The 25,124-nt window shown below is 32.0% G+C and overlaps 1 protein-coding gene across 2 annotated transcripts in view; it reads left to right on the forward strand.

Annotated features, from left to right (window-relative positions):
* Polr1C (RNA polymerase I and III subunit C) overlaps positions 1 to 25,124 on the forward strand; it is a 40,500-nt gene that overhangs the window by 3,979 nt on the left and 11,397 nt on the right. The window contains exons 1-6 of one of the 2 annotated variants that reach the window (XM_075366928.1): positions 6,338 to 6,457; positions 8,608 to 8,658; positions 14,451 to 14,558; positions 16,492 to 16,624; positions 17,480 to 17,599; positions 19,891 to 20,073. In XM_075366928.1, coding sequence (XP_075223043.1) covers positions 8,611 to 8,658; positions 14,451 to 14,558; positions 16,492 to 16,624; positions 17,480 to 17,599; positions 19,891 to 20,073 — 592 coding nt within the window. In that variant the 5' untranslated portion in view covers positions 6,338 to 6,457; positions 8,608 to 8,610. Of the gene's footprint in view, positions 1 to 6,337; positions 6,458 to 8,607; positions 8,659 to 14,450; positions 14,559 to 16,491; positions 16,625 to 17,479; positions 17,600 to 19,890; positions 20,074 to 25,124 lie in introns of those variants that run through there. The other variant, XM_075366927.1, reaches the window with a different exon arrangement.

The raw sequence follows: 25,124 nt of genomic DNA on the forward strand, positions 1-25,124 counted from the left end.
CACACCTGGCAGTCTCCAAAAGTGGGCTTCTTCATTTACATATAACGAGCATCCAACACCATGTTCGGTTTTAGAATCGTCAGTATAAATTCTAATATGTTCTTCGTAATTACTGACGGTTGCCAAAAATTCCTGCTGGATGATCACTGCTGGTTTCTTTTTTATTTCTCCTTGAGAGAGATCCAAACTTGTATTTATCGCTGGCAAGAGCCATGGCGGTATTTCTCTAGTAGAAATTGCTAGAGTCTCTGGTATAGCAATTTCATATTTTCTTCTTAATTCGTGGTACCTAATTCCGGCTGGTCTGGAATAGGTAGCACGACGTTCGTATAATGCAGTCATGGGATGATTCGTAAACAATTTATTATTTATATGAGCAGGGAAAGCCCATATATTTGCTGCATATCTTAACAAGAGGATCTCTCTTCTATAATGTAGTGGCATTATTCCGGCTTCAGACATCAGACTAGCCGCCGGACTTGTGCGGAAAGCACCTGTTGCGTATCTTATTCCGCTATTATGAACTACGTCTAACTTTCTTAAGTGCGACTTTCTAGCGGATGAATATACGATACATCCGTAGTCTAGTTTAGATTGAACCAATGCTTTATACAATCTCAATAATGTCTCTTTTTCTGATCCCCAATTTAAGTTCGATAAACATTTTATAATGTTTAGGGCTCTTTTGCATCTATCACTCAAGTCCTGTATATGTAATCCCCATGTAAGGGATTTATCCAATACTAGTCCTAAATACCTTACGCTGTCTTTATATTGTATTGGATTATCATCAATTGTCAACGCAAGACTTTGATGAGGAATTCTCTTCCTACAAAAGTGTACACAGCACGTTTTTTCAGGTGAGAATTGGAATCCATTATTCCTTGCAACTTCATTTTGAGCATTGATCGCTCGTTGCAATTTGTACCTCACCATAGCAGTCTTGTTGCTGGCATATACGATTGCCAGATCATCAACATAGACGCTTTTGCTACTGGAATGGCTAATATCAATTTATTAATGGCAATGGTAAACAAGGTACCGCTCAACGGCGAACCTTGCGGTATGCCATTTTCCAAGATTCTTTCACATGAATATTCATTGTTGACGCGTACTTGGAAGGTACGGTCATTCATGTAGTTGCTGAGCAGTATAGGCAGATTGCCACGAATGCCCCATTCATGTATCTGGAGCATTATACCATGACGCCAGGTCATATCAAAAGCCTTCTGAAGATCAAAGAAGACTCCGACACAATGTTTCCTTGTAATAAAGCTGTTATATGTAATGTCCTCTAAGCTGATCATTTGATCAGTGGTAGAATGGTATTGTCGAAAACCTGCTTGATACGGTGATATCAGGTTTTCTTTTTCCAAAACCCAGACGAGTCGATTATTAATCATTTTTTCCAATATTTTCCCCATAGCACACGTCAAAGAAATAGGACGGTAGCTATTGGGGTCTGTTAAATTTTTATTTTTCTTTGGTACTGGAACAACATGAGCTTTTTTCCACTGCTGCGGGTACGTTCCATCCCGCCATATTTTATTATAAAGTTCTAATAATCTACACTTTGCAGTGGTATTCAGCTGCCTGATCATATTATAGTGGATTTCATCCGGACCAGCAGCTGTGTTACCTGCTTTTTCCAACGCTTTCGCGAATTCTTCCATTTTAAATGGTACATTATATGAGTAATTATACTCAGTTCTAAAATTTAGTAGACCTTCAAGTTCTTCTTTTTTGGTTCGAAAACCTTCCTCGTAGTTGGCCGTTTTGCTGGCCTTTTCGAAGTGAATGGATAACAGCTCTGCAATTTCATATGGAGTATCTTTTATTTCATCTTGAAGGCTAGTTATGGGAGCAAAATCATTACGCCCACAAATCGCCTTCACTTTCCTCCAAACATCTGATGCAGTAGTAGTTTTGTCGATGGATGACACGTATTGCTGCCAGGATCGTTTTTTCGAATCTATCATAAGACGTTTTGCATACGCCCTGTATTTCTTAAAGGCAACAAGATTTTCTATACTAGGACGATTCTTAAAGGCGTTATACGCCCTTTTCTTTCTTTTTATAGCTTCACTTATTTCATCGTTCCACCATGGAACGGATTTCTTTGTAAGTTTCCCAGATGTTTTGGGAATATATCTCGATGCCGACTGAATTATTGCATTTGTTATGGCGTCGACATCGTCTCCGATAACTCCAGTTGTTTCTGGGAGTATCGTTCTAGCTGTGAAGCTCGTCCAGTCTGCCTTATCAAATAACCATGTTTTAGAGACGGGATATGCTTTTCTTGTAACATCAGTTACAATTTGCACCGGGAAATGATCGCTTCCATGCAGATCGTCTATGACATGGAAGCTGTACCTCGGTGCTATCGATCCGCTTCTAAGTGCAAGATCTATACAGGACGTCGATCCATCTCTGGCATTAAAAAAGGTTCCTGATCCGTCGTTTAAAATAATAAGTTCTGAATTCATCAGGAACCCTTCCAGTTCTCTTCCACGGGGATCTACTCGACCTGATCCCCAAAGAGAATTATGAGCATTAAAGTCACCCACCAGTAAAACAGGTGGGGGAAGCTCGGAAATTAGTCTTGCTATGTCATCCTTATTCCAATCAAAATACGGCAAGTATATGCTGCAGACAGTGACCTGGAGCGGACGCTTCATTCTAACGGCGACCGCTTGTAGGTTTGTGTTTAGAACAACCGCTTCGGTGGTAGCTCTAGTCGATGTTAATATAGCTACTCCACCTCTAACTCTTACATTTGGCGGTTGATCTCGCCGAAATATATCGAAACCTTTTAAATTAAAATTTTCATTTCGGCGGAAATGCGTTTCTTGCAGACATATACAAATCGGGTCTACATCATGTACCAAGCGTTGGAGCTCATGGATGTTTGAAAAACATCCATTGATGTTCCATTGTACAATCGACTCGCTAATTTTTAATTAAATTATGACCTTGGTTTTCCTTTCGGCCATCCTTTTTTTCTCTTCTTCTCCATATTGCGAACGGCATCATGTTCGCGGAGAACATCGTCGCCGGTGTAGCTTCCGGTCTCCGAATCGGAGACCACCGAAGCCGCCGACGACGACGGGCATGGATCGGCGCCGATTGAGAGGCGGCAACCTGGCCGCTCCCCGACACGGGGGGCGCACCGGTCACCGCCAGTGGAAGGGGGGACACTCGTCCCCCCTGTGAAATTTTTTGTGGCCTCTGAGGCTTAGAGGCCACTTCAGTTACAGGAGGCTTGGGAGCCTCCATAACAGACTCTGTAGCTGTCACTTTCTTATCTTCAACTAAAATCTCGCTAAGACGGACTTGGATATCAGGTTTAGTGTCCGTTTTCTTCTGTGTTGGAGCGACTTTTTGTTTTGCAGATGTGTCTTCAGGAGGCTGTACAATTATTCTTGGCTTAACAGGTTCTTAAGTGCTGAGAGGCTTCATTTTGTTTTCGATTATCCTCTCAATTAAGCCAGCCAAGGTAGGTGCGAGTTTGTTGATGATTACACTCTCATCAACAGCAACTGGAGCAGGAGCAGGAACAGCAGCCGCAGCCTGAGCATATGTTGTTGTTGCTCTAGGTCTGCGGGCGTTTACGATCTTTTTTGCTTCAAAGTAGCTGACTTTTTGCAGGGTTTTTACTTCCTGCACAGCTACTTCGTCTTTGTAAACAGGACAGTTCCTGGATCTACAGGAATGCTGTCCTCTGTAGTTTATACAGGTAGGAGGCTCCTTAAACGGCTCTCCTTCATGAACTGCATCGCCGCACACGCATATTTGCGGCCTCTCACACCTAACAGCGGTGTGTCCAAAGCGTTGGCATTTAAAACATCGCATTGGTTGCGGGACAAATGCCCGCACATCCAACCGATGTATGCCCGCTCTTATCTTCTCCGGTAAAGTAGGCCGGTTAAATGTAAGAACATGGGATGCAGAAGGAAGGACTTCGCCATTCCTTCTCATGTTCAACCTCCGACATTCCAATACTCCTTGCGGCGCTAATTCTTCTACAATTTCCTGCTCCGTACAGTTAAGAAGATCCCGACAGACCACAACACCCCTTGAGGTGTTGAGCGTGCCGTTAGGATCAACACGTACAGCTAATTCTCCAATTTTCTTCAGTCCTAGAATCTTCTGAGACTGTATATCATTAACAGTCTCTACATGAAGTCCCGTGAAAGTTTTTCTTATTTCTTTAACAGGGCCTCCAGCACATTTGTTTATTTCTCGAGCGATGAGGAAAGGACTCACCCTCGAGAAATTACCTTCTTCTTTCTTAATAACCAAATACGTAGGTTTTGGGATGCTGCTCTTAAAAAAAGCTTTTGCAAGCTTTTCCTAGCCTCAATTTCAATCCTCTTAATCTCCGTACTTTTTCGGCGTTTCGCCTCAGGCGAAACACCCGGTTCTAAACGAGGGTGTTTGCGTGAACCTTCTGCCACGTTTAATTGTTCAGTTTCCATGAACAAATAATCCCTTCTGTAGTAAGGCTAGCCGCCGGGGTACACCCCCACTCCAGGGCTACCAACCCTGGAGGTCCGTTCCGGTACTCCGGTGGAACCGGCATATGTCCTGGCAGAGAACGGATGCGCAGTCTCTGCACTGACTCCAGGCCCCTACACACCGAAGCTTTCAGGGCTCCCATGCTCCGAACATGCTTAACTACATGTACCTTAACTACATGCTTGCCATCGCGGGGGGCATGTGGACGACGAAAGGTCTCCGTTACACCTGCAAATAACTTTGACCGTGGCCGCCACATCGCCAGCTCTAAAGGCGGTATTAATCCATTTCCGTAATCGTTAAGAATGTCGTATCTGCAGGTGGCCGTAAAGTCCAGTCCTGTAATTCGGCCTATAGATGTAAATCGACCGAAAAAAGCATATCCGAGAAACAACACTCGGAACCCCGTTAGCCAGCTATATGTAATGTACTTGAGTACAGCTGTTGCCGCCCTGGACGTGGGGAATATCTACCTCAGGGCATTAGGTACTATTAATTTATACTATGTTTGTAATTAAATACTAAATATTTTATTAAATTATATTTTGCTATTAATTTTGTGATAGCATGGTAACTCCTTAAGCAGTATACTTAATTTTAGTTTTGTGTGTAGACCAAGCCTGGGAAATTGTTTTCTTAGGCTCTGAATCCAAATCTTATTAATTTCTCTATAAGTCTATTTGTAATTTCTGGCATCAATTAAATGATTTTTATTAGAATTATAATAAAATTTTAATAAACTATTACCATGTTAACAACACTTCTACCGAAGTGCTGATTAGTAGTGGTTAATTGAACTCCAACCACCAAAATACACTAGTATCCACTGTCTAGGTATGCAAATCCACATAAAAACAACCAATTTTTCTACGATTTATTCAAGGTTAAATTGCATAATGGCAGACATGCTTGCATATATGCGTGCAAATAAACACAAGCAAAATCAAACTTAATCTGTAAAATGCATCATCTCTCAACTAAACTGCTTGTAACTGTTATTTGTTTAAATATAGTGTATGCTAACAGTAGTGTTCTACTGACCTTGTATAAAATAGCTCAATGATTTTTATTTTATATATACATACTAAATTGGCTGCGGCCCCCAAGTATAATTAATAATATTTAAAAAAAGGGAAATAAATTAAAAAAGTATGACAATGTTTTAGGTATAAAAATTATCCATTTATCCAAGATTTTTTTCTCTTTACTAATATGTACATTGCAATCTGTTCAATGAGCAATCCTTCCCTCCATGAGCCAATGAGATGATGATATGTATGACATGTAAATGAGGTGTAGTCGTGTACAAACTCAGGCCAACCATTCCTGAAACTTGTGGTTAATTGAACCCCAACCACTAAAATACACTGGTATCCACTGCCTAGGTATACAAATACGCATAAAAGCAACTAACTTTTCTAAAATTTATTCAAGGTTAAGCTAATTATTTTAAAATATTAAAATTTAGTCATAGGGTTAAAGAAAAATTGAAGTATGTATGTAAAATATATTTCTGCTCATTAAAATTCAGACAAAAGTAATATTAAAACTTATATTGTAATTAAGATTGCTGTAATCTGTAGTATGAAGGATAATCTCTTTCATTGAGTTTAGTTTTAATTTATCTCACTAAATGAAACATTATTTGGTTCTTATCAATTATCTGCCCGCCATGCATTTTTCCGTTCCAACGGGTTCAAAAAGTAAGTAGTAGTCAGTTAACATGTTAGCTATGTATTATTTACTTAAATGTCATTATATTTTAAAATTAGTGAAACAATTATTACAATTTGGTAGTTATCTCTATTAAAAGCAGCTCTTATCATTCAACAGGTATATTATGAATACTACTTGTTTTTATTCTAGTTAGTATTTCACTTCAGTTGGATCGGTTCTGAGTTTTTTGCTTCTAATTTACATTGTACAAAATGAACATTTGGTAAGTACCAAACCAAAACCAGAACACCTTGCAGTTCTTTATTGAGTTAGGTTATTGTTAGGTATTGCTTTAAACCTTAAAACATTAATTTAAACAATGATTGTATGTGGTGGGCAGATAAATTATTAGTACCCATTATTTTCTTTTATATTTTGAAATTATGTCTGATAACAGTGGATTCACCAAAAATGTATTAATTGAAATAATGTACTGCTGGTATCTAATTTTAGGATTTTCATCAAGATTTGTTTGTTTTTTTACTTGATTTTAATTTATATTTATTTCTTGATGATTTGTTTTAAATCATAAAAATCTTGTTTTCCTAGTTTGTCAAAATGTAATTAAACTGTTCTTTTAGCTAGAAATTAAATGTCACTTAATAAATACATGAATGTGCAAAAAGTAATTTTTTTTTTTAATGAAAATCCCAGGAAAACATTTTGGATGACAGCAGTTGTTAATGAAGACATTTTGAAGTGATTAAAAATTTTTAGTATGTGATGTGGTTTATGGTTTTTATCAAAGTTAATTTTTTCTTAATATTAATTTTATATTTTTAACTATTTTATGGCATCTAAGTGCTAATGTACAATTTGTATGTTGTTAAATCATTTTGAAGTATGATTATATCAAACGGCAGGTACAATATTTCAGTTAGGAACCTAGAAATGGCTAAGTTGGCTGTGAAGATGGATATATGAGTCAGTGTCAGAAAGCTGGTAGAAGAATTTATGCTTTTGCTTAAAAGTAACTGTCAACTACATTTTTTCAGATGAATGCAAACACAGTTTTGCTTCAGTTTCATTTTGGGGAGTTGGCTCCATAATTTATTCCAGCCATAGCTCACAATTCACTAATCATTTGATGATGGTCCTTTTCTGTATTTCTTGGTTGGCTGTCATGATCAGTCATCTTCATTATATTCAACCCTGAAAATATACTTGCCATTCAAAATCTGTCTTTCAAGTACAGAATATTCTTTAAAACTCTTATAAATACTTAGCACATGATTTTTATTGAGGTTAGATTACACCCAAACTTGCTGTTCACTGTAGGTCATGAATCTTAACAAATGACTTAACCTCACCATTTATCAGTTTAGACAGGTATCTTCTCAAAAGACAGAATGCACCAAACTTACCACAGCTGGCAAACTTATACACTAAAATTTAATCGTACCTTATCTCACAGAAATGTACTCATTGTTTGTTTGTTATATGATTTTGTGTATTTTTTCTTATTTGAATGTGATTTGTAATCTTCTTTCCTGAAAATATTAACAATTCTGTACAAATGTTGATTGATGTACATTAACACTGTGTATTTTCTGTCATTAGGTATGTTTTTAATTTTCTTCTGTATTTTAGGTAGCATGTTGCATGAGTGTGGATGAGTAACTTAACATAATTACTGTAAGTGTGATATTTTATAACATTATAATTGTCAGCTGATGAAGGTGTGCGCATAGATGGTTCCGATAAGTGACAGAATAGATGTAACACACCTGTTACCAGAAAGTACATAACTTTAATGTACATCAGCTAGCATGTGTACAGAATTGTCAACATTTTAAGGAAAGAAGGTTACATGTCACTTTTAGACAACAATATAAAATACACAAAATCATACTAAAAACAAACAAAACACATTTATTGAGCAGACTAGACATTCATTCACTCTTAGATATAAAGAGCTCATTTAAGAACACTTAACAGAATCAACTTTAACAAATTACCTCACAGAAACAGAATACCCATTCTGTTATTTACTACAAAATGCAAATTTCAGACAACAAATGTGATTCAATATGATAAAATAGTATAAAGTTTACTAAAATACAGTAAATCTAACAAAAGTGGTGCAATGAATTTACAGACAACTGCACTATGTGATCAAATATTAGATTAATTCAGCCACTTCAGAATGGAGTGCTGTTGAAGATAGCTTTCAACATGTTGAATTAAGGTAAAAAAATATCTACTACCAAAGTTACATTTAATTAACTGGTTTCCATTCTAGTTGGTAGTACTATCTAAAAAGCCTAATAACTAATTTATGATACATGTTAGAAGCAAACATAAATTCTCATTATGAATAAGTTTGCTGATTTCTTTATTTTTCATTTTTATTTAATTCTGTTTTTTTTTCAGGAAATGTTAGTGGGGCTTAATAAACCATGGAATTTCAAGAAAATCAAAAAGGTTGGTACAATACTGTATGTGGAACTTTATTGCAAGTTCTTTTACATTATTTAATTATAAAACTGGATTGAAATAAGATAAATAATTTCATTTAGAATAGGCTAGTAATTATTATTGAACTTATAAATTTCTGTTATATTGTAAAAGTTTCACCAAAGATGTTTCAATTATTTATGTATTTACTTTTGATCTTCGTGAAGACAGAAAAGAATAAGTTCTTAACTTCTTGAACAACTGTATTTTACCATTTATTGTTCTTTGTTATAAGTATCATTTAGGTTTTTATGATGGCTAATTGTTAAGTTTTGCAACTTTTATTTCATTGTGGTTTTTTTAATGACCAACATAATATATATATATATATATCAAAGACAAAAGTATAACACAGTTTTCCACCAACAGTACAAAATTCAGTAATGCCAATCACATTATGCTTATTGTTTTCCCATTTTAAGAGCCAATTTCAAGGGTTTCCCTCATTGTCAGTTAATAAAAACGTTTTAAAATCACATTAAAGTTGTCGTCACATATTATAAAAATATGTAGTCAAAAAATTTAAATAAATATTTCATGGGCCATCCACACATAACAGTACTGTATGCCTGAGTATCTACTGAATTCAGTAGTTTGTGTGGCTGGCCACGTGAAATATTTTATTTTAATTTTTTGACTACATATTTTTATAATAAGGGAAATTTGAATGTTTTTGAGTTTAATGTTTGATTTTATACTCTTTATATTTTTATAGCTTATATTTTTATACTCTGCCAATACGTAACACAGCAAAAAGAAAAAAAAATTCTTTTTATATCTCAGTAATAAGTAATTAAACTCTATGTTTATATAAATTAAATTAATATGATTTTTTATCATTTGTAGTTTCATGGGATTAATCAGTTACGTTTTAAATTGTTTCTTCCACTCTTCCACCCACCTTCAATTTATACGTGGCTCACTTTGGCAATCTGACTATTTTTAGTGTGTTCCAGTTTTTTCTTGTTTCACATGGCTCATTCCATGTGCTTTTTATGTTAGTTTTGAAAATCATCCCCTGTAGACCATCTCCAAATATCATCAAATTTTTGGTGGAGGTTCCCCATGAACTGAAATGCCATTTTATCAAATTGCAGTTCTTTATCTGTTATGGATGATTTTTTGTGGCCTCTTGAAAAAGGGGTACTTATAGTTTGTGGACACATGTAAAAATTGTTATCTTTGACTAACAATTTTAATGACAATAATAATGATACAGATTCAAATTTTGATACTGTTGGTTAACTTTTTATGCTACATCCGAATATGTTAGTCACAAGTTTCTTTTGGAACCTGATTTTGAGATATAGCAGCTGAAATTCAGTCAAAAATTTGTCGCAACATTTAGGAACTCAAAGTTTGAGCTTATATATTTCCTTACCTTATTCTTTCATCGAAATGAAACTTTGTAATTTGAAAAAGGGAATAATTACGGTAGGATCCTCCTGTTTCAAAACAGTTGGTATCTTATGTCAGGAGAAAACCATCACCAAATTTGGTCAACAATTTTTTACCATAATTTTTGACCCATCATGGAAGGCTTATAACTCAGGTATACCTTCTCCGATTTCATTAGTTTTATAGTAGGTGGAAAGAGGACAGCTTTTAAACAACGTAATCCATGCATTTTGTTTTTTTGACCCAACATTACAGTAGGTAAAAAAACTTTTCAAAGTTAATCTTTTACATGTGACAGATATTTAATCTGTGTCCATTTCTAGTTATTTAAAACAGCTGATGGTGGAGAAACATTCAATGCTTCAGAATATTATTATATTTTTTAAAGAATGTTCTAAAATATATAATATCTTGAAAAAAATTTGCAATGTTCCAGAAAATTTTGAACTGTTGTAGAACTGTCTAGGCTGATCTGAAAAAAAAAATTTCTAGAATATTCTGTAAAACCCCATTCTCCAAAACATTCTATAAATTTCTCCAATATTCTGGAAAGCAGTAAGCAGTGTCAAGGATGTAAAGATCCTAATTGCTCAAAGCTAAACTTTTGATCTCACTTAGCTCGCCTACAAGTTCAGATTTTGACATTGGCACCCAGTACCTGGAGTATTGAGTAAACAGCTGATTAATTCCAGTTTAAATGTGAATGGTGAAGCGGGCCAGGAAGTTCAAATCTGAAGTTGGTATTTTGGTGACACCAGAAAAAAAGGAGGAAAATAATTGTAGGATGATATTAGACAACAGGTCCTCAAACTTTTTTAAGATGATGAATTTTCCTGAAGCAGTCCAGGAAAGAAAGATTTTGTTTCAGTTAGGATCAGTGGTGAAAATGGCCACACACAGAAACATTTACTTCTGTGCGATTTAAAAGAGATGTTCATAGCTTACTGCACATATTGTGGCTGTGAAATTGGCTTCTCAAAATTTTGTGAACTTAGGCCAAAGTGGTGCATTACAGTTGATGCTGCTGGCACACATTCAGTTCAAAATGTTAGCACGTGGTAGCTGCAACATCCATCAAGGATTACTACAAGTTATTGATTGAGAAAACTGTTTGCAGCTTAGAATCTAAGGATTGAATGCTACATTATGAACAGTGTCCTGAAAAAACTGGATTGGAGTCCTATTTATTAGATGAGCTTAAAGATTATGACTTGGAGGAACTAATAGAATATAAGCAGTGGATTCATATAGATAAAGACATATTGGAGACACAACAGGTGACTGGAAAATTCGATTGAAGAGCTTTCCATAAAGGGTTTTTGTCTGACTAGCCACTGTTTTGTTCAAAACATCAAAGTTCTTATTTAGAACAACTGAAGGAAAATTTAATCGATAATCATACCATTATCCTGATGGATTTTGCTGAAGACTATTTATTTGTTGTGCAAGATGCTGTACAGGGATTCCATTGGGAAAACAGCCAAGCTACACTGCATCCATTCATGGTTTTTTACAACAAAAATGAGCTTCAGAATCTTAGCACTGCATGGTCAGTGATTGTCTGCACCATGATATCATTGCTGTTCATTTATTTTTGACTGAACTGATGAAATACTTGAAGAAAGTGATTGAAATAAAGCATATACACTACTTCAGTGATGGTTCAGCTACTCAATACAAGAATTTTATCAATTTGTGCCACCATGAAAAAGACTTTGGGATAACAGCTGAATGGAACTTCTTTGGTACTAACCATGGAAAATCATCTTGTGATGGAATTGGAGGTACTACAAAACGATTAACAGCATGTGCCAGTCTTCAGCAACCTATAGAAAACCAGGTATTGACACCAAGACTTATTTGAATTTTGTAAAGAAAATAATACCAGGAATTAGGCTCTTTTTTATTCCAAGAGAAGTTGAGAGAATCCGACCTGAACAGGAAAGCTGGTTTAGTAGTGGTCACACAATTGCTGGAACAAGAGAGAACCACCAGTTTAAGTCAGTTAGCAAAGCTAAAATCTAAGGCAGCAGAGTCTCAAATGATAATATTCAGTATTTGAAGCTGATGTTTTTTGAAACTGATATACCTACTTAAGGTACATCACATACCAACTTGCAATCAGGACAATATGTGGCTTGCATGTTTGACAATACTTGGTGGATTGGAAATATATGTGATATATTTTTTGATGAACATGATGCCCGCATTATTTTTATGCACCTTAATGATGCAGCTCATTCTTATCATTGGCTCCCTCGAAAGGACACTTACTGGATTCCAGAACAGTACATTTTTGCTACTTTTGAAGCATCATCAATGACATCATCAGGACAACAATATATGTATCCAGAATACATCTATATGATTGAGAAACAATTTAAGCTGAAGTGGAATTAAAAGTATTGTGCTAAAATGTTTCTGACTACTTCATATATTTTTATTTTATTTTGAAGCTATTGTGTTCTATAATATTGCAATACTCTATTGGACTCTGTTATTACTACTACAACTATATTTCATTTTATGAGTTCAGTATTTTTGTGCATTTGTAATAAACATTTAAAAAAATTTTGCTTGCCTTAACAGACATAGTTGATACTGTTTCCTCTGCATTCAATAGGAGGCAAGGTACAACTAATTCAGTTAACAACTTTGTATTAAGAGGCAGAAGAATGGTTGACATTACTTAAAAGATTACTTTCTACTAGAGAGTATTAATTTAATTCATAAATATTATGGAAAACTTGCTCCCTGTGTGAAAGGTACGCTATCTTTCAATTATAAACTATTGGTCAAAAAAACAAACTGCGTGGATTTTGTAGTTTAAAAGTTGCTCTTTCTAACTATTATAAAATTAACAAAATCTAAGAAGGTATACCTGAGCTATAAGCTTTCAAAGGTAGGAAAAAATTGAGCTAAAATAGTTTTGACCAAATTTGATGATAAATATCTCCTGACATAAGCCTCCAGTTGCTTTGAAACTTTAGGATGTTACACACACTTATTACAAAGTTACAAAGTCTTGTTTCGATTAAAGTACTAGATATAAGTTCAAATTTTGACTTACAAAATGTCACAACAATGTTTTAGTTGAATTTCAGCTGCTGTATCTCAAAACGAGGTGTTAAAAGAAGCTTGAGAGTAAAATATTTAAATTCAGCATAAAATGTTAACCAAAAGTATTAAAACTCAAACCTATAGCTTTATTATTGCCTTCAAAATTATAAGTCAAATTTAGAATTTTTTGCATGTTTGCGCGAATTACCAGCAAGTACCTTTATTTCAAGAGATCACAGAAAATCAGCAATAGGAAATATAGAGCTACAATTTGATAAAATGGTTTAAGACCACAGTGAGAATGTCCACGCAAAATTTGATGAAGTTTGGAGATGGTTGACTGGGGACCCATGGTCCACTTGACATGGAATGAGCTACCTTCCTTGTAGAGCTATGTTAAAATTTAATTTGCATTATTTATAATTTCTATTGATAGTTGAAAATTTCCAGCTAAAAGATGAAACAGAAAAACATATTTTTTGATCTTAAGAAAAATGCTTACTTAAATACTATTAAAAAGGATGTTTATCAAGTGGATGGGCAGTGGAGTAATTATAATTTCATATGAACATATTTCTCTCTGTCTCTGTCTCTCTTTCTCTTTCCTCTCCCTCAGCTCTCTCTTTCTCAGATGCATGAATTGATAGAACTTGAACCCCTTTACAAATACATATGAGCACGTACTATTCTTATTAATTTTTTTCTTATTAAATATGCCATTTTTAAACTTTGAACCTCCTTTGGAGGGCTACCCGATGTTCAGTCAAATTTAAAATGAAATCTGAAATTCCCCTACTTTTTTTGTGGAGAACCTGAATCAGGTCTCAAAACCTGGAGGGAGAAAGTTTGCATCAAAAAGATAGCTAAATAAAAAAAATATTGCAATGGTAATTTAGGTATGCTGGGGTATAGTGAGTGACACCACTTGCAGAGATCAATTTTTAAGAATAAAATATTGTGATTGATTTATAGTTTTTTTGCACCTTATTGTTTAATTTTTTGTATGTAATTTTTCATTTAGTATTTTCAACAGTTAATGTATTTGCTTTAGTATTTAAAAAATGTTTGTTTTTATTTCTAACTATAACTATGGAACATATTGTCAGATATTTTATTGCTATGCTGTGGTTGTAGTGGAATAATCAGCTAGAGTTGTATTTTATTATTTTATGATTATTGGCTGTTTGGAAGGACTGAAGGAAGCTTTTTAATGAAGTTTGTTTCCTTATGAAATTCATTAATAACTAATTGTTTATTTGTATAATGAACTTTTTAAATTAATTTTTTTCCATTTTTTATAGGGAATGTCAATATATGTTGTAAAATGTGATAAAGAAGAAATAGAATTTGATTTAGTTGGTGTTATGCCTGCAATTGCAAATGCTTTTAGAAGAATATTGCTGTCTGAGGTAAGTTATTTATTAAATTAGTAAATGAGTTTAAATGGTAAACACAGCAACTGTGTGGTTTATAACAAGAAGTGTGCTGTAACTTCCTATTTTATGTTTTAATTGGAATTATTTTTCTTATTGAGAATGAGATACCTGCATCATCCGTTATTGCAAACTGAATTTTTTACTGGAGTAGATGCAAAATAGCTCTCATTGAATAGTAGAGGTGTATTAGGATTTTATGAATGACTTATTTAAAAAATAAAATTTGATTGACTGTCATTTGTATTTTGAGTGGGAGACTCATATGAATTCATGACAAATAAGACTACATCTTATGTTACAACATTCATCCTTGCGGATGCCTGTACTGGTTAAATCTATAATTTGTGTCTGATTTAATAATTAGAAGTCTTTAAAATTATTTTATTATTTTTGGTGTTAAAGTGATTATTATTATTTTTTTTTGTGAATGGTGACAGCATAATTATAATTTATTATAAAAATATCAATTTTACAAGGCAAAGTAATTTGTCTTTGATCTGATTTGATTTTAGAAGTTTTTGAAACTATTTTATTTTTTTGGTATTAAAATCATTATTTTTTGCTTTGGTATTTTATTCTATGAATAACATATAGCATAATTATAATTTATTGTAAAAATAACGTATAGGCAAATAAATTTCTTAAATGGGATTTTTTAGAAGAGGTTTTATGAAATACTATGAGAATCTCTTTAATCAACAAAGTGATTAAAAAGTGTTATGATGAAACAAATAAAAGTACATGAAATTACTTAATAAAACAGGCTACAAAATTACTTCGTGGTTATTGAAAAAAGTTAGAAAAGTTACTTTAAAAGTGTGCAAGGGACTGAAATAAATTCAGAGTACAATTCTGAAAACAAGAAGAAAACTAAATTAATCTTAGTAAGGTGTTTATGAATGATTTGATTAACTTTTCATATGAAATTTACTAGAATTTGAATTAAAATTAACATCAAAACTTTATAACTTCAGATGCATTCTATCTAAAGGCATGATTATGAAAATTTATAACAATTAATATACGTAAGCAAAATTAGTTCAATAGTGTATCAAAATGGTGTGGATTAGATTTTCCATACTATTATAAAAACTATTATGTACTTATTCCTTATTTTTCTCTCTTTTTTCATGTTAAGTCCATTTATGGAGATTTCTGCTTTGTCAGACCATAAGAAATGATATATGTTTGATTAAAAACTTACCTTAACAAACTACATAGAGGTATGTTTATCATCTCAATCATTGTTATGAAATTAATCTAATATAAATTTAATATTAGATGTATAATTTTGTACTTCCTGATGAAGCAGGAATCTGTGAAAGCGCTTAACATGAAAAAAGAGAAAAGAATACACAGAAAATATATGGTAATTAGTTTTTATAAGTAATTATACTCTTCTGCTGTGATGCAATTTGTTAGATTTGCTACTTTTCATTTTATTATAGAATTACATTTTTGCTTTCATCTCTTTCTACTGATATGCAATATTTTTATGTGATATTTAGGACTATCACATAAAAATTTACATAACCAAGGTTGATGTTAAAAAAATTTAATTCCATATGTTTCTTCCCATTCCTACTACTAGAAATGTTATTTTTCTGCAGTTTTGAAATCCAAAATGTATATCTAATTTACCTACCTATTTTGTCAGAAAAATGTTTATAAACATCAGTTCTTCGTAAATTATTAACAGTTATATACCGCTGACTTTATTGGATCAAAGGTTTTGTAGTGTTGATGAATGTTGTGTATAAGGCATTTATAGAACTGTGAAAACTATTGATAATTACTGTAGTTATTTCATGAAATTGATAGTACTTGCTAATTTTTTCTTAAATTTAACTTTAAACCTGTTATATTTTTATCAGATTTTGCTTTAAATATAATGAATATTTTTCAGGTTCCAAGTATGGCTGTTGAAAAAGTAATGATTTATAATAATACTGCTTTATTACAAGATGAAATATTAGCTCATAGGTTAGGATTAATACCATTAAAAGCAGATCCAAGATTATTTGAATATAAATCAGAGCGTAAGTTACTATTTTTAATTTTTGTTGTAAGTAAAATGAGTTAGATGGAAAGAAAATTACACACCTGTTGATTCTAATTTTTAATTTAATGATATGTTTGACATTGCTCCATTTAATTTGTAAACTAAAATGTGTGGTTTTATCTAATAGTGCGAGTTTTATAAAAAAAATTGTAGTATAAGAAAGTTATGACTGCAGTTTTTTTATTTTTTATTTTGGGCTTTTTTTGGACCTTTTTGATTCAGTTGATTGCAATCAAAAAGGGAGGTGCACAACTAGATGTTACAACAGTACTAAATCCAAAATTTCAACATACTACAACTAATTGTTTTTGAGTTATGCGAGATACATACGTACGTACAGGCATCATGTCAAAACTAGTTAAAAATGGATTCAAGGATGGTCAAAATGGATATTTCCATTGAAAACTAGAAACCAAAATTTTTCGCAATCGCAATATTTCCTTTACTTCGTATAAGGAAGTAAAAATATTTACAGTTAGCATGAAATAACCTGAAAATTTTATCTATGTAATTTATTTAAGTATGGCCACCTAATGTATAATTTATGTGTATTTTCTGTTACTGTTTACTCAAGCTTGTTGCAATGTCTTAACAGTGTAATATAATTTTTTAGCTGACTGCTTATAATTTTTTGTGAGTAGCTGTGTTTATAAGTATAAATAGACAAATCTTTTAAATGTGTGAAAATATATAAACTTCTAAAAAATTTTTCATCCAAAATTAATCCTGGAACTATTATTTTAGCAGAAAGAAGTGTGAATTCATACAAAAATTGTAGCTTTTAAATTTTTTTACTTGCTTGTACTTGATTTTTAATTACTCTTGATTTTAGCTGATGCTGAAGCTACTGATCAAGATACATTGCAGTTTGAATTGAAAGTAAAATGTAGTCGTAATAGTAATGCTCCTGCTGATTCTACTGATCCAAATGATCTTTATGTCAACAATCATGGTTAGTATAGTTCATAATTGTTTAGAATATGCACAAATGCGCTCACACACACTAACATATTTAAAGAATTAATCTCCATGATGATTTTTATATTGTGAAATTGGATGAATAATCAACATTGATAATGAAAACAGAAAATATGTTTTCATTTTTTATTATCATAAACAAAATTAAACATTATTGAAAGAATTCTTTCTGGTGTCTATGTGTTATTGTATCTAACTGTTGTAAGCCACAGACTGTTCAAAGTTAATGTCCTGCTTTATAGCACATATTAAAATTAATTATGGAAAGAAGATTAATGAGAATTTTTGTGTATTGCAGTTGTCAATCTAATTGATTAAATATTTCTGTATATTATTAAAAATTACTTTGTTTAAATTGCCTCAAGTTTGGTATGGAATTGTCAAGCATTGAAGTACTCATAGTTGACTGAAACAAACTGAAAAAAAAACAAGTTTAAGTTGACTGAAATGTGGCTGAAAAAAAATAGTTATAAGTTTTAAACGTAAACAAGAATAACTTCAATATTGGAAAATATCAATCTAGAAACAAAATCAGTTACAGAGTATAAATCGGTTACAGGTTTGAAAGGTTGTACATTTTGTAACGGCGAAAAACAAATCTGCTGCTGAAAGCCACAAAGAAATTTATGATGTTTATGAACCAAATCTTATATGGGAAGGTCAATTTTGAAAATTTGTTGTTTAAAGAAGGCAGAATAAGTTTTCACAGTGAACATAGCAGTCTGTGAATGATTTATTGGATAAAGGGAACAAAAGAATTCCATAAAAATACATAATTTACAATTTCACATTATCAAATGAATTTCCAAATCTTTTGCATTTAGTGATTTATTAAATTTTAATTGAAAACTGGCTTACAAAAATCTATGTACCAGTTGGGTACCAAATATTTTGACAGATGAACACAAGGAAGAACATCTTGCTGCAGCTCAGGAGTTTTTGCAGTGCTACCAAATTGAAGTTAAAATTGAGTTGAACCGCTTAACCACATTGTGACTGAACTTGGACATCATGCTCTAATGTTGAAACAAAGCATAATTGATCTAGTGGAAGTGTTCATCTAGTGAGCATTCTTGACAGTGTTCAATGCTTATGAAATTTAAGTTAGAATATTAAGGTAGAAGCTTATGGTCGCTGTGTTTTTTTTTTGGGGGGGAGAATTATTGAGTTCATTAATTACAGAAGTATTATAAATGCCATTATGTATTGTGAAACTCTTAAAAAACCTTGATGTACTACTCGGAACAAAATGTATATGATTTAGTTTTTTGCACAACAAAATCCCCGAAAAAATTGACTGCACACTTCAACAAAAATATTTCAAGAATTTAAGTGACTTTACTGAGAAATCTTCAAATATACACCATACAGTCTTGATAATGCACGTGACCAATTTGCATCAAGTTCATGCACCTTTTTCTCCATTTAAAATAATTGTTTGCATTCCAGAGGTTGAAAATGATAGGAACTGAAAGACAAAATGAAATAATTGGTTTATATCACTAGTGGGAAAGTTTTTCAAAGATAAAAAATAAAGTTAGTAGAATGATATGAAAAATGTATTGCATTGAATGATGGAAAAATACTGGTTGGTGGTGGTGCACTGAATGATGGATGTGGAGAAATAATGGATATATCAAAGTTTATCTTAATTTAATAAATGTTTTTTGTTTTTCACTTTTGTTTATATAAAGATTGTCCTAAGAAACATTGAATGGACATGTTATTAAAATATTGTTAAATTTATATACTTTTTCAGTTTTTGATTGCGTTTAGATATCACTTAAAATTTCCTTATTTTCATGTAACATGGAACATTTACAAATGTCAGATTTTGTTAGGGAATAGTCAGTGATTTGAATATTGAATTGAGGTTTTTATTAAAAAATATAGATAACTTAAACATCTACAGTGCTAATCAAATTTTGTCTGTCAGATGTCTAAAGTGTTAGAGCTAAAAATTTGTGTTTGATTTTAGAACTGAAACCAGATACAGCACTACAAAAATGTAGGGGGAATGCATTTTAATTTGTCAATGGTGTCTGATGGTTTTCTGTCCTTGCATTTAATTAAAGCAATTATTTTATCTTATGTATCATTTTATAAAAAGAGTATTCACGTATATTAGAATTCATTAGTAAAATAATGAGTTATAGAATAACTAATAGATATTAATAGGATTATTCATTTAATGCAGTTCATAATATGTTTAGAAAATTATCCATAAAAACAAGTGATTTAATTATTTCCATTTTTAATCTTTAGTATATACCAAACACATGAACTGGATTCCTCTTGGTGGACAAGCTGATCTTTATAAAGCTAAAGATGTTGGACCTGTTCATGATGATATCTTGATTAATAAATTACGTCCTGGACATGAACTTGATATCAAAATGTTGGCTGTTAAAGGTATTGGTCGAGACCATGCTAAGTTTTCTCCTGTGGGTATGTACTCCAGACTATATTTGTAAAATTAAAATTCATTGTAGTTGTAATTATAATTGCATTTTAAAAGTACAGTTAAATACTTGAAATCATTTTAGTTGAATTTTAAATTTATAACTGCTGAATGTCAAATTTATTAAAGGAAATGATCTGAATTCATTTGTCTTGCATGAAACTCTTTGTTAATTTATTACATTTAACAAATTATAATATTTTCATGCTTTTTTTATACAAATTAAAAATTTATGTAATCTGGTTTTGAAAAGTATTTGGAAAAGGAAATTAGTTCATTTCATTTCTTATGACTGTTTAATAGTATCTTGTCCACATGGTAAAACCTCATAATTGCAATGACGGATTGATTCTTTTTTCTATTTGATGATTTTCAAATCAGTGTTGGTAAATTATATTTCAGTAATCATATTCAGTGGAATAGAAGAATCATATGTTCAAGTAATATACTTTGAAAAGAATAATGATAATCTTTAAATATATTTGAAAAATAAAAATCAACAGAAATAATTTTGTTATGGAGTGTTATCAGAAAGAGACCTGTGTATATTTCATCTGCAACTGGTGATACCGAGATTGTGCATACATAATCCCTTTAGTCAAGAATGAAGTAACTTAACTATTTTTATTTATATCCTTGTTAAGGATCAATTTGTGAACAATTTGTTTAACAATTGTTAAACAATTTGCCACTAGTAATGAAGTATGATCAAAATATCAGAAATGTTTGACCATTTGAAATTTAGCATAAAATTCATGAAGTTTACCAGTTGTGTATAGTGAAAATTCTGCTTTCCTTTTTTTATGAAGGAAAGGAGAATGTTTATGATTAGAAGTAGTGGTTGTCTGCCTCTAGTCATGTAGATTTACAGGACAGTGGCCCCAAGAAGATGTATTCATTTGGATGATTCATTATTTATGATTTGCCTGTGCAATTTCCTTACATTTTAACTTCTTTGTGGTCTACTGAGTTTCAATGTTGTGTTGTGACAGCACAATGCACAACCAGTTTCGCATATATGACTCTGAAGTAGTTCACTGGAAACAATTCAGTCATCCTCTTCTACAGTCTGGGCATAGGATCAAGCAATTTAAAATATCTTAGGCTTGTCAACAGTTTCTTGTGGCCAGAAATTTGGAAGTGTTCAAGCCAAAAATGTTTCAAGTCACAGGTGACTTAGTTCTGTGAACAAGTTTTCTCTTAGGAACAGTAGATTAGTGGCAAAGTGTGATAAATGCTAGTTTACATGGGTATATGTTAAAATATAAATTAAGGTATATGAATTTAATGGTAATAAAGTAATTGTTTTAATTTTCTACATTTAAAATTCCAAGTAGAACCAAATTTTTATTTTATAGAAAGTAAGTTATGAATATTTCTTAATTATGCAATAAAAACACATTCTCAAAAAATGTGTCTTATGAAGCGTGAAAAGATACTATATAAACTACACCACTTGACAAAAGCAACTAATTTCAGATAGTTAAATAAAAAATTATACCATTGCAATTTGTCAGGTGTTTTGTGTATCTGAAATGTTCAAATTAAATGTAAAGAAGTCAGCAATTTCTAATTATTAAGTAAAATGTATTTGTAGAATATAAAAGGTGTATACTTCTTAGTAATTCTGTTTATTATCTAAAGAGTATATTGGTATTGTATATGTTCTCATAATTCCTCTGGATCATAACCTGAGAATTTGTGAAAATGTTATGGAAAACAGGGTAGAGATGTAAAAAAAAACAATTATTTTTACGGTGTGCACATTAGGTTAATGTTATGGAAAACAGGGTAGAGATGTAAAAAAAAACAATTATTTTTACGGTGTGCACATTAGGTTAGTCTGATGGAAAAAAAAATTACACATAAATACAAAAGGAATAAATAAAGGTTATGTCAGTTATATTTTACTATCTTTTATTTTTATTTTTTTATCTTGGATTTGTTTAAATTTCAGCATTCTTGATATGTTTTGTGTTTGTTGAAAGAAAAATAAAGAATCTAAATAAAAAATTTCCAAACTAACCTGGGAGAAATGAAAAATGTTAAAATTCACTGCTGATTTTATTGTTTAGTGTAAATATTAAATTATATGGAATGATTTTTAAGTCAGAAATTCAGTCTGAAAATATAAAAAAATAAATTAAAAATATTAATTACAATGTATTAAAATATCAGTCAAATATGTACCAGTCATGTAAAAAAAAATATGGGGGTTTTAATTTTTTTTAATATCTCTTGGATGAGGTGTACAGTGTTTACTTAAGGGTAAAATCAAAGAGCAAAATAAAAAAAAAAAAACAGTTTATTTTAATTGGGTATGGCTGTAGATTGATTCCAGATCTTTCTGCTACACAGCACTTCTAGCAAAGATAGCTGCCACTCCTGAACAGAAAGTCTTCTGTGTTTTGCTGTTTGCTAAATGTGAGTTTTTAGTAGTTACAGTACAACATGTGTTCTGGAGAAAGTTTAATTGTGATCTTTCAAATGACAATATCATTTATTGATGGCATAATTATTTTGAAACAACAGAATGTCTGTATATAGGGAAGTGTACAGGATAATTGTGGATGTCTGGAAAAAATGTTAAATGTGTCAAGGGATCTTTCCTGCATAGTTCTAAAAAATAATCTGGCTGCAAACTAGCAATGCCAGTATGGATGTTTTAAGGAAATGCTTACCTACATGTCTATACCATGTACAGCTGTTACAGGCTTTGAAGTCTACTGACTACACTGTGTATGGTGACTTCTAATCGTAATGTTGCACATGAAGATGACTTTTTTTTTATCGCATTTTGTTTAGTGATGAGCCAAAATTTCATGTCAGTGGAAAAGTTAATACACATAAGTCTGTATCTGGGAGTCACAAAATTCCCATGAACTCTTACATTGTGAAAAGGAGCTACCCAAAATTAAATGTTTTCTATGCAGTTTCGACAGTAAGTGTTCTTTTTTGCTGAAGCAAGTATAACAGGAGTTGCTTATTTGTATATGCTGTGCAAAATTCTCCAGATAGACTGGAGAATTTTGTTTGGTAACAAGATGGTGTGCCTCCTCCCTGGGATAACTACGTACAGGATCAGTACTGTACAGGAAGTGATGTTTTCCTCAACCACTGAATTAGTCAGCATGAACCCAATGATAGGGCTTGTTTGTGAAGACCTCTAAAGTCACCTGATCTGATCCCATGTGACCTTTTTTCTTTTGGGGTTTTATAAAGGATCTTGTGCGTGTGCCTCCACTATCTACTGATCTACCTGATTTGAGCCATAGAATTGAAACATCTGTCACTTCTATTTATCCAGACATGTTGGTTAAAGTATGGGATGAACTCAACTGTTGGTTGGATGTGTGCAATGCGACAAAGGTGCTCATATTGAACACTTGTGAGGAAAACTGTAAGTTACTCTTTATTTTATTTGTACTTCATTAATGTTAGTCAAAGTTAAGAGATATTAACTAGTTTTGAAACCCTCACATTCTTTTTTGTATATCCTATGTATCAGTCGTGCACGTAAAATATATCAAAAGCTGAAAAATTTAGTCTTAGGATATATAGTTAAAAAATGTAAATGAAGTAAAAAGAGTAAAAAGGGAAAATTCAGTATAGAATTATAACTATGAATATTAAATGTATGTTTAAAAATAATGAAAAACGTTTTAATTAAGGTATGTAGTGGTGTATAATAACAAAATGTGGTCTATAGAAAAACCAAAGGTAAAAATGGAGGGTTTTGAAATTTGGTATTTCACGTGTTTTATAATTATGTGGGCTGACTAAAGAAGTCTTAAGATGAAATAAGTTTGCAGAAAAGTTTCACTTTAGAACTATAGGCTGTTGGTTAATTTTTTAAGATATTTACCTACAGTTGGTTAATTTGGTGATACAGGATATTGTGGAGAATCAAAAATGTAAAGGGGGAGACAAAAATTAAAACGCATTAAACAAAAAAACAATTGGTTCTCATCTGCTGACTTATGAATGTAGGCTACTGTCTGTCCCTTGGACAAAAAAATGAGTGTCATCTGAAAAAATAACTTTTTTCCACATCTCAATAGCCATTCTTTATAGGGAACTGCTGTAGTCGATCAGTTTAAGGCGTCAGCCCATTGTTTATGTTCCTTTGCCCATTGAGGTCTTTTTGTCTTCATAACCTGTGTTCTTCATAAACTGCTTCTTTTTTAGGTTTCTGAGGAATCCTTCCCACTGCCAACAGTCTTCTATGAATTTTCATTTCAGAAACATTAGTCCCACTGGCTTTCAAGTCCCTATTAAAGTTGACAGCTGACAGTCATGTATTAATTTTGCTTTTTCTTATTAGTAATCATCGATACTGTGTAGGTGCGGTTTTCTTTTTCCATCCACATTTCCCTTTTCTCTTTGGAGAGATAGAACCTGTTTTCCTAAACCTTTTCATGATTTCATTTACAGTACCTAACTTCACACTCACTGGCAATCTGTCTTTGAGTCATTTGTGTGTGTTGGGACAGAACAACAATTTTTGACTGCTTTTGTGGGGTTATATCTACTGTATTAACTAGAAACAAATAACAAACTTATAACAGAAACTCAAAAGGTCACCAAAAACTAATTGACAATGAATTATAAAAGCACAAAAACCACTAATTCTGTTTGTATATGAACTAACAACATAACCTGAAACACCAAACAGCAAGCAGTCTGCCACAAAATGAAAATTGCCTACAACAGAACAAAAATTCCCTTTGTTCAGATTAATTTGTTCGCTACTGTATATATATATATATATATATATATATATATATTTATTCTTCCAATATCGCCATTATTTTAAACCAATTCTGAAGGCTCTTTCAGATCTTTTTTGAATGTGTATAAGAAACATGTGCTTTCCTGAATTTAAATTTTAAAACTATCTCTTCAAATGCTACTTTCCTTTCTTGTAGTGTTTAATAATTTAATAAATCATATTTTATTTTAACCTTTTTAATATGCTAAAAAAAAACTATAAAATTAATTACAGTATTTATGAAAAATTATTGTTAAAAATTAAGCT

This window comes from Lycorma delicatula, chromosome 5, assembly GCF_047948215.1.
Source record: "Lycorma delicatula isolate Av1 chromosome 5, ASM4794821v1, whole genome shotgun sequence".
Classification (NCBI taxonomy): Eukaryota; Metazoa; Arthropoda; class Insecta; order Hemiptera; family Fulgoridae; genus Lycorma; species Lycorma delicatula.